Here is a 10,429-nt window from a genome sequence, read left to right on the forward strand (position 1 = left end):
GGACAATAAGCCAGCACGGCGCAGCTGGCAGAGGCCGAGGGGCAGGGGCTGTCTCTGCCAACGAGACCCGGGCAGGCAGGTATCAAACATCACCCGCTTTGCGGTGGGAAGCAGACAAACGAACCATTCGGCTCCTCTGAAACCCAATCCCAAGGCCTTTAATTACAGCCCGCCAGAAGCAGATACTTTTTGGGGCAGCCCAGGACTGTGCCAGTGACTGGGGACACGCAAGTTGTCCCAGGCCAACTGGGGTGGCAGCGGGACCAAGCAGCACCCCACCGCGGAGGGGACACGGGGGCTCTGCTTACTTACAGGTGCTCCTGCTTTCCCTGGGTGTCCTGGGGGCCCAGGGGCGCCGGGTTTTCTCTGGATTAAAAAGAGAAACGTTGGGAAAACCAAGTGCACTGGTGAAGTGCTCGGAGAGAGGGAAAACCCAGCGGTTTTGAGGACCAAGCGGAGGAAAAACCAAACCACAGAAAGCTGCTTAACAGCAATACTCACCGGCCAGCCTGCCTGTAGAAGCTGGTAAAACGATGATTGCTGAAAGGAGAATGGGGAGGAAGAAAAATGTTAAAAAAAACCCCAACCCTAAATCCCTTTTTTGCTGGCTTCAAAGTCTTTTTCCTGTTGCTTGGGAAGACAGAGCAATGAACCAGGCCCCTAATTATTTTATTTGATTTCTTAATACTCTGTGTATGCAAGTCACAAGACAAGGCTTAATCTGAGGACAACGTGCAGGAGACAAGGAACTGCTGGCCTCATTAGCAAATGAAGACGGAGACCCCACTTCTGAAGTCTGCTGCAACTCAGCTCCCCCATGGATGCCCTAGCAGCCTCGGGACACCAGGAATGTTTTGCACGTGGAAAGGTTGGAAATGTGTTGTTGGTGAGTGCAGCTATCATCATACTTAGCCCAGGTTGGACTAAACCCAGCTGTTTTGACACTGCAGTTTGCCCCAGGTGGGAGACCTCCTCCCAACCAGCCCCACCTGAAGCCCCAGATGAGGAGGTGCCTGGGCAGTTGTGGCCAGCAGGCTTTCTCCTTGCTGTTCCTAGCAGCCAAATCTTTCATGCTCCTCCTATTTCTTAGAAGATCAGATCACAGAATCATACAATCACAGGATGGTTTGGGTTGGAAGGGACATTGAAGACCATCCAGTCCCACCCCCCTGCCCTGGGCAGGGCCACCTCCCACCAGCCCAGGTTGCTCCAAGCCCCGTCCAACCTGGCCTTGAACACCTCCAGGGATGGGGCAGCCACAGCTTCTCGGGGCAACCTGCCCCAGGGGCTCACCACCCTCACAGGGAAACATTTCTTCCCAATATCTTCCCTCTTCCAGTTTGAAGCCATTCCCCGTCATCGTATCACTCCATGCTCTTGGAAAAAGTCCCTCCCCAGCTCTCCTGGAGCCCCTTTAGGCACTGGAAGGGGCTCTGAGGTCTTCCCAGAGCTTTCTCTTCTCCAGGCTGAACCCCCCCAACTCTCTCAGCCTGTCAGATGACCACAAAGAGGAAAAAAAAAACCACCCAAAAGCCACAGGGTGGGCTAATTTCACCGAACCCACCACTAATCCCACCGTATTTCAAAGCCAGCGTAAAGGTCCTAAAAACTCACGGCGCAGCCTCCTCTCCACACAATTCCATGCCAGATTTCCCCAAGTTTTGGGAGATGACCAGGAAGCAAAACGATGCCTCTTTCCAGCTACCAGCCATCCTCCTGCCCTCCCAGCAGCACCAACCACAGACACTCAGGAGGCAAAACCCATCTTTCCTCCTCCTCCTCCTCCTCCTCCCCATAAGGGGGCCGGACATATGGTCCAGGCAGCCCCTCCAAATCCTGGCTTGCATCAAAGGCTAAGCAAAGCCCCTCCTTGTTCCTCACCCCAATCCCAAGCAGCTGGAGGGGCAGGATTCCCACGTGCTCCCCAGCTTCAGCCTCGGGGGCGCCGGGAAACCCCCTCCTGTCCTTTCCCCCACCCCCTCCAAAGATCCGTCCTCTGATACTAGAGGAAAGAGAAGGGAAAAAGCCAAGGAACTCATTAACGAAAATAAACACAGACCTTTCAACATATGGAAATATTTCTAATAACGAGCAGGGCTCTCGGGGGCAGATGATGGATGGATGCATTTAACCAGCTCTAACACCGCACCAGGCATCTCGGTCCCTTTCAAGTCGATCCCGAATTGATGACTGTGGGCGATGACTTGCCAGCCTGCCAGGGCCAGGCCACGCTCCTCTTGTCCAGCCAGTTCTTGTTTCCCTCAAAAGCGGCTCACAAAACCATTTTTTTTGGGGGGGGGGGGTGGGGCGGAGACCAGCGCAGCCAACGCTTTTGCCTTGTCTCAGGAATCAGTGAACTCAGGTTCACTTGGGACAGGATATTATTTCATCAGGCTTCACAAAAAAAAAAAATAAAAAAAATCCAACCTTTTAAAAAGGAGGGGAAAAAAAATCCCACAGGGGATGTGAACTCTTATTTCGGAGCACCAGATGCCAAGGAGAGAAAAGAGAAGTTAATTTCTTTCTGCAATTTCAGCAGGAAAAAGCTCTGGTCGGTGGGGAGCGGTATGACGGGTACTGGATCGGAGCAGTGCGACGGGTACCGGGATCGGAGTGGCGTTATGGCTATTGGGATCTTAAGCAAATGGAGGGGATGGAGGGTGGGGAGTGATGGCCGTATGGATCTGTCCTCCTGGAATACTCCAGCCTGAGAGCAGGGCAGAGAAAACCCTTCTGACAGCTCCGCAGGGTCCTGCACCTGGGGAGGAAGAATGCTGGGCACCAGTATAGGTTAGGGGTGGACTCGCTGGGAAGTAGCTCTGAGGAGAAGGATCTGGGGCTCCTGGTAGACAGTAAATTGTCCATGAGGCAGCAGTGTGCCCGTGTCGCCAAAAAGGCCAATGGAATCCCGGGCTGCATAGGGAAGAGTGTGACCGGTAGGTGGAGGGAGGTCATTCTCCCCCTCTACTCGGCACTGGTGAGGCCACAACTGGAATACTGTGTCCAGTTTTGGGCTCCCCAGTTCAAGAGGGACAGGGAACTGCTGGAGAGAGTCCAGCGAAGGGCAACCAAGATGACTGAGGGATTGGAGCATCTCCCGTATGAGAAAGGCTGAGAGCGCTGCGACTCTCCAGCCTGGAGAAGAGAGGGCTGAGGGGAGACCTTATTATTGCGTACAAGTGTCTAAAGGGTGGGTTGAAGGAGGATGGAGCCAGACTCTTCTCGGTGGTTCCCAGGGACAGGACGAGGGGCGATGGGCACAAGTTGGAACAGAGGAAGTTCTGTTCCAACACACGGAGAAACTCCTTTACAGTTGGGGTGGCAGAGCAGTGGCACGGGCTGCCCAGGGGGGTGGGGGAGTCCCCTTCTCTGGAGGTTTTCAAGACCCGATGGATGCAGTCCTGAGTAACGTGCTCTGGGCAGTCCTGCTTTAGCAGGGGAGTGGGGGTAGATGATCTCTAGAGGTCCCTTCCAACTCTGGAAATTCTGTGATTCTGTGATTCTGTATATGAACATCTTTCACTGTCTAGATTTTATTTCTGTTGCTCTTGCTGTCCGGCACGGGCTTGGCCGCTCTACCCAGCCCACGCTGTGACCTCCCTCCCCAGCCCACCCCACGGCCACAAAGCCACGCAGTCCCAGAGCTGCGTTTGCCGCCCACCTCTCAGTAGCAGGCAGTCCCTAAAGGTTCCCTCCTTTTCACATGGAGCAATATTTTTCTTTTGCTCTGAGGTTACCAGCCCCAGTTTCCCTGCGGGAGCTCCTGTTCTCCTTCCTCCTTCCCCGGCTGCCAGAACTCCACCGCTACCAAAGTCGACGCTGCCAGAACAAGACAGCAACAGCTCCTGCCCCTAGAGTTACACCCACACAACTTCTTGGCAAACCCAATGCCTGCCAACAGGTCACAAACAAAAATGCAGGACAGGGGCTTGGGGCAGAATCCCAGTGGCCTTAAGCTGGTTTTGCTCAATTTCCATGACCAGAAAAGGCTTGTTTCACTGGGGAGGAGCAGGAGAGGCTACCGAGCATCCCAACTGCTCTTCTGCAGTCACCGATGTCCCTTGCTTTAACAGCACCCCAGACTGGTGAGGGCTGGAAGGGCCCTCTGGAGCTCCCCCAGTCCACCCCCCGCCAGAGCAGGGGCACCTCCAGCAGTGGCACAGGACGGCGTCCAGGCGGGTTTGGGATGGCTCCAGAGGGGGAGACTCCCCCACCTCTCTGGGCAGCCTGTGCCACTGCTCTGCCGCCCTCACAGCAGAGAAGGCCCTCCTCATGGTGAGATGGAACTGCCTATGGTCACGTTTGTGCCCGTTCCCTCTTGTCCTGTCACTGGGCACCACTGGAAACAGACTGTTCCCATCCCCCCGGCACCCTCCCTTGAAGGATTTATCAGCATTGATAAGATCCCCCCTCAGCCTTCTCTTCTCCAGACTGAACAGCCCCACGTCCCTCAGCCTTTCCTCAGCAGAGAGATGCTCCAGTCCCCTCAGCATCTCCATAGCCCTTTGCTGGACCCGGTCCATCACATTGCGTTACGTCCTGTAGCCTGAGAGGTGGCTCCTCTGACTTGCATTTCCAAAGGCTGAGCCAACACCAAACCCCTGCAGCCCCCAAATCCCAAGCACTCCGTTCACAAGAGCAGCACTGTCCCAAAGCCACAGCATCTCTCCAGCTCCCCCTACCCTCCCCCCAAAAAGCTGTAGGGGCTGCAGAAGCAGACAGCCCCCCCCTGGTCCTCACAGCAGCCCACGCTCAGCTTTTCATCCCTGCGCTATCTCAACAAAGATTAGCAAATCCCACGGCTTTGCGCTCCCGTTTCCTGCTGCCGGGCAAAACGCCGCCGCCGGCACCGCCGGGGTCGGAGACACAATAGCCCAGCAAGGCTTTCGGCTGCCCCACGTCATCCTGGCCAGACACTGCCTTCCCCTCCAGATCGGCACTTTGCCAAAAGCACCAAGCCAAATGCCAGCACGCAAATCTCCCCCCGGGAGCCCGCGGCCGGGGCTCCGGCAGCCCTCCAGCTTGGGCTTCCCAAACACAGACGAGACCGCCTGCTCCTTCCAGCGTTCCCAACGCCTAAGCGCCGAAAGTGGTGGTACACTGAAGAAATCACAGTCTACGGCAACATCCATCAGCATGAACGTTTCTGCCTGCAGAAGAACTGAGGTCTCTTTCCAAATGCAGGCAGGGAAAAGAAAAACGCAGTTCTGACCGAGTGTGCAGAGCAAAGAGCATCAGCAACTCTGCAAAGTGCTGTAACCGTGACCCGACAACAGGACTCAGTTCTGCAGATGTCTACCCCAAACACCCTGGGAGGAAGGCAGCTGCCCTGGCGCAGGCACGGAGATGCTCTCCGGCACTGCAGGCTTCTTCCAGCCAACACTTCCAGCTCGCTCTCTCCTACGCCCGCTTGCTCTGGTCCTGCACTGCATGCCCACGATGGGTCTTGTGAGCATTGATGACAGCACAGCACCTGCTCTAGAGCAGCAGGAGGACAGGAGAACATGGAGGTCCACTAGGTCAACCAAGATAATTCCCAATGATCAGCTCTCCTGCACTTCCCAGAAGGACTCTGATCTCCTCCAAGGCAAGTTATCTTCTGCAGCTGCTTTGATCCAATCCAACATAAAACCGCAAAGGACAGGTCTGCCCTGACTTCTGGTTGGTCAATCCAAGCTCAGAGCCACACCAGCACAGGGCCATTCTCCACCTCCTCCCGCCGGCCAGCATCATCCCCTCCTCGGGGTGTGCTGCGCTGGCAGAGCAGAGGTCACCCTCATGTATTGTCTCGCCAGAATTCAATGTATTTGCCCTGGAGCAGAGGGTGCCATTGTCCCTCTTCACAAACGGATGAGCTGAAGGTCAGTCAAATGTCCTGCCCAAGGTCATGAGAGAGTCAGAGCCTGGCCTCTCACCGGCCCATTGCTCTGCCCACTGCACCAGCTTGCCTTGCAAGCCACCCTGCCCAGCATCAGCTTTGAGCAGCCGATATCGGGACAGGCTGCAGTGCCATCAGAGCGACATCACAGACGCAAAACGCAGAGAGCATCCCCACCCCAGGGACCGCCAGCCCCGGGCTGGTAACGCACCGACAGCAATTAGAAACCCAGTGCCTTCATCATTGCCGTGCCGGGCGCAGGCAAGGCTCGAGAGGGAGCTTGAAATTAAGCTGAAATAAGGTCGCTGTGCTGTCAGGAGTCGGGGAACCTGGACGGGGCTGGCTGGGCCGTTGCAGTGATGGTTCCCATGGTGCCGGGAGTTTTCATAGAATCATAGAATGGTTTAGGTTGGAAGGGACCTTGAAGATCATCGAGTTCCATCCCCCCTGCCCTGGGCAGGGACACCTCCCACCAGCCCAGGTTGCTCCAAGCCCCGTCCAGCCTGGCCTTGAACACCTCCAGGGATGGGGCCTCAACAACCTCTCTGGGCAACCTGTGCCAGTGCCTCACCACCCTCAAAGTGAAAAACTTCTTCCTAATGTTTAATCTAAACCTGCCCTCTTCCAGTTTTGCAGCCAGCTACGCACCAGCTGAAGGACTCCTGCCCCCCTGCAGGTCCCATCCCCACTCCTGTGTTCCCCACATGGGTTCAGGTGAGAAAACGTCTCGTCTTGGCAAGAAGCATGACGGGCATGAACCCTGCAAGCCAGAGCCGTAGCACACAACTGGGGCACGGCAGAAAACTGGGATATGGTGGAAAACAGGAGCAATGCTTTGTAACCGGCATCACAGAGCAGAAGAGGGGCTGCTTTCCGCATGGCTTGGACCTTCTTTGGCTCCTGTCCTACGAGGTAGGGCAGGAACCACCCCTTGCTGAGGCTGTGGATGTGTGTGGACCACGGGGAGCCAAGATCGGTCGCAGGGGACAGAGGGATAGCGGTGTGAGCACAGCCGTGACAGGGCGCACGCCGATCCCCTTTCACCCAAGGAGAGCTGCCACCACCTCTGTCTTCCCAACCCGACAGATTAGGGACCGCGAACCATCGCCAAGCCTTCTCTCCCAGCTTCCGTCCTGGCGAGGCAGAGAGGCGCCCGCACGGGAGCTGATGGGGAGGTGTGAGCAGAGCTCCCTGAGCGCTCACCCGCCGTGGTCGGAACTCACCGTGAACGTCTGCCAGTCCTCCCTGGAGTTCCTCCAGAGGACGATGGTGGGGACACCGGGGATGCCCACAGGGCCCGGGTCGCCCGGAGGGCCCGTCCGTCCCATGGCTCCAGGGTACCCCTGGGAGGACAAAGACAGGTCCTTAAAGCCAGCCGGGGGTTCAACAGTCAACGCAGGCTGGACACAGGCTCTGGCTCACGTCAGCCCCCGGGTCTAGGCACATTCCTGGGTTCAAACAAGCTCTTAAGACCTAAATAACTCTGACAACAGGGATGAGGTTCATACGGACGTGCCTGTGCCCAGACCCGTCCAAATGCCACAGGTACTGGAGCTGATGCACACAGAAGGGATGTGACTCCTGGGGTCTGCGCCTCTACAGCTTGGGAAGGATGGAAACTGCGGTGCGAAGGTGGTTAGGAGCGTTTTTGCTGTTTTACTGATGGGGAAACTGAGGCACCACCCTTAACCCGGAGCATCTCCGAGCATCTCCCAGCACACCAGGCAACGCTGCTCGTGGCAGGAGACAGAGCTTCTCCGTGCTGCGTGCCGCGGTCCTGGAGGAGGAAGGGCAGCCGTGGGTCTGACCAACGCGCTGCTGGGGATGGATGTCCCCTCTGAGATGAGTTGGTGGACATAGCATGGGGCTGGACTTCGGACACGCCGGTATCCCTCCTCCAGGTGACCTGAGCTAAAGCTGCTTCACCGCCCTGCCCTGCCGCCTTCACAGAGCTGTGAAGTGGCTCAGAGGGAAGATGCAGATCAGTCCTGAGCCTGAGCTTAACACACCCAGTAAAAACAGTTCTTTCCTCTTCCAAACGCACCTAAAGAGCCACCAGACTGCAGCTTCAGAAGCTCACGCTGCCCTCTTGATGAAAAACACCCAAACCAACCCAAACCATCTGTGGTATCTGCCCTGGACCCTACACCCCATCCCGTACCTGCCCGCGTTTTCCTGGATACTCACTTTATCTCCTTTGGGTCCCACCAGTCCACGTCTCCCAGGACAGCCCTGAAAGGCAAAGGAGGAGAGCTGTGTCACCCTGGACGGGGACACCCCCCCGACAACCAGGGGACATCCCACAGTGGCTGGGTGACCAGTGCCAGGGTGGCCAGGGCCATCCTGCAACTGAAACGGCTGATTCAGGGCAAACCGGTGGCACCAAGTCTCAAAGAAACACCCGGAGAACCAGTGGGGTGGAAGGTGCACCCGATTTTACGCTGCTGCCTTCCCACTCTCCCGCCTGGGCACCAGTAGGCAGCTCTGCTGGGATGGCCAAGTGGCGCGATCCCGCGGCATCCGTCACAGAAATGCCCCGGACCATATAGCCAGGGAGCGGGAGCACATTTCCTGACACCTGGTGAGGAAAAGCAGCGCGTTAGGGGGGGGAAAAAAAATAAAATCCCCCAAAGCTGGATCACGGCCACACACTGGAACAGTAGTTTGGCTGAGGATGCAAACATCTGCGGCTCCTAACTTGCGCGAGATCTGATCTGGCCCATCGCTAGTCAAAAGTGCACGTTTTGGCCAAACGCTGACCCCCCTTCAGGGCTCAGCGAAGCATCTGTCCGCACAGACTCAGAGTCAGATGGGTCTGAGATCCTGGCTTTCCTCACATGAAAGAAATCCACCTGGAAGATGTCGGCAGCGACCGCTAACACGCCGGGCTGCAGCACAGCCTCTGCCTGCGCGTCTGCGGCAGAGCTGCGGCTCCCGTGGATTCAATTACAGAATCACAGAATCACAGACTGGTCAGGGTTGGAAGGGACCTCTGGAGATCATCTAGTCCAACCCCCCTGCCAGAGCAGGGTCACCTACAACAGATTGCACAGGACAGTAAAGAAGTTCCTTCTCATGTTAAGATGGAACTTCCTATGTTCAAGTTTATGCCCATTACCCCTCGTCCTATCACTGGGCGCCACTGAAAAAAGACTGCTCCCATCCCCCTGGCATCCTCCCTTGAAGGATTTGTATGTATTAATAAGATCCCCCCTCAATCTTCTTTTCTCTAGACTAAAGAGACCCAGGTCCCTCAGCCTTTCCTCATATGAGAGATGTTCCAATCCCCTCATCATCTCTGTAGCCCATTGCTGGACCCTCTCCAGCAGATCCCTGTCCTTCTTGAACTGGGGAGCCCAGAACTGGACGCAGGTTTTGTTCCGAGCTCACAAACAGCCTTTGCCCGAGGCCGGTAGCCAGCCCGGGAACCCACCCTGAATTACAGCCCCCAGCACAGACACGGCTGCGTCCCTGCGAGCACCGAGCCCCGACCTCGCTGCCCGTGCCGCTGGGATGGGTGAGACGGCCAAGCTGCGCATCCAGAAACAGCTTTGGCACTGAGGGATGTGTCACGAAATGGACTTCGATCACCTAAAGCGCCCAGATCTGGAGCCCCCGGGGGCTCTGTGCCTCAGTTCCCCCTCCCCAGGGGCCGTGTCCCCCACGCTCGGGTCGCGTATGGCACGGGGTCGTGCCGACGGCACAGGAGGTGGCAGCGCTGCTGGCGACTCCGCTCTCATCTTCAAACCCCGGGCATTAGAATCATGGAATCATTTAGGTTGGAAAAGACCTTCAGGTCAAACCTAACACTGCCAAGTCCACCACTGCCGAAGGAGGTAAAACAAAGCAATTCCTGCCCACTGCACCCAAGAGTAAAACACGCACCAGAATGGGCAGGGTCCCCTCCCGGTGCCAGGACACCCAGCACCCCTCCTCTGAGGAGCTGGATGTGTGCTGCTGAGAGACCGGCTCCGCTGAAAGGTTCCCAGTTTGGAGCCACTGGGATTTTACTGTGAGCACCACGTGCCCGTTGCAAGGTGCCTGGGGACGGGCTCATCCTCTCCACCTTGAGTGCAGATATAAATCAGATCCTTCAGTAAGTCCTGCTTACCCCTGATCCCCTCGAAAGAGCTATGGGGTCACTTCTGGCTGCAGCCTCTAGCTTATCTCCTGCATGGACATCCACAGCACCCCAGACTGGTGAGGGCTGGAAGGGCCCTCTGGAGCTCCCCCATCCCACCCCCCGCCAGAGCAGGGGCACCTCCAGCAGTGGCACAGGACGGCGTCCAGGCGGGTTTGGGATGGCTCCAGAGGGGGAGACTCCCCCACCTCTCTGGGCAGCCTGTGCCACTGCTCTGCCACCCTCACAGCAGAGAAGGCCCTCCTCAGGTGGAGATGGAACTGCCGATGGTCACCTTTGTGCCCATTCCCTCTTGTCCTGTCACTGGGCACCACTGGAAACAGACTGTTCCCATCCCCCCGGCACCTCCCTTGAAGGATTTATCAGCATTGATAAGATCCCCCTCAGTCTTCTCTTCTCCAGACTGAACA

General features: G+C 56.9%; 1 protein-coding gene across 1 annotated transcript in view; it reads right to left on the bottom strand.

The window, feature by feature from the left end:
* CACNA1B (calcium channel, voltage-dependent, N type, alpha 1B subunit) overlaps nucleotides 1-10,429 on the bottom strand; it is a 424,961-nt gene that overhangs the window by 26,720 nt on the left and 387,812 nt on the right. Inside the window, 1 exon segment of the mRNA XM_009888006.1 lies at nucleotides 7,102-7,221. Coding sequence (XP_009886308.1) covers nucleotides 7,102-7,221 — 120 coding nt within the window.

This window comes from Charadrius vociferus, unplaced genomic scaffold, assembly GCF_000708025.1.
Source record: "Charadrius vociferus isolate BGI_N301 unplaced genomic scaffold, ASM70802v2 scaffold1040, whole genome shotgun sequence".
In the NCBI taxonomy this organism is placed as follows: domain Eukaryota; kingdom Metazoa; phylum Chordata; class Aves; order Charadriiformes; family Charadriidae; genus Charadrius; species Charadrius vociferus.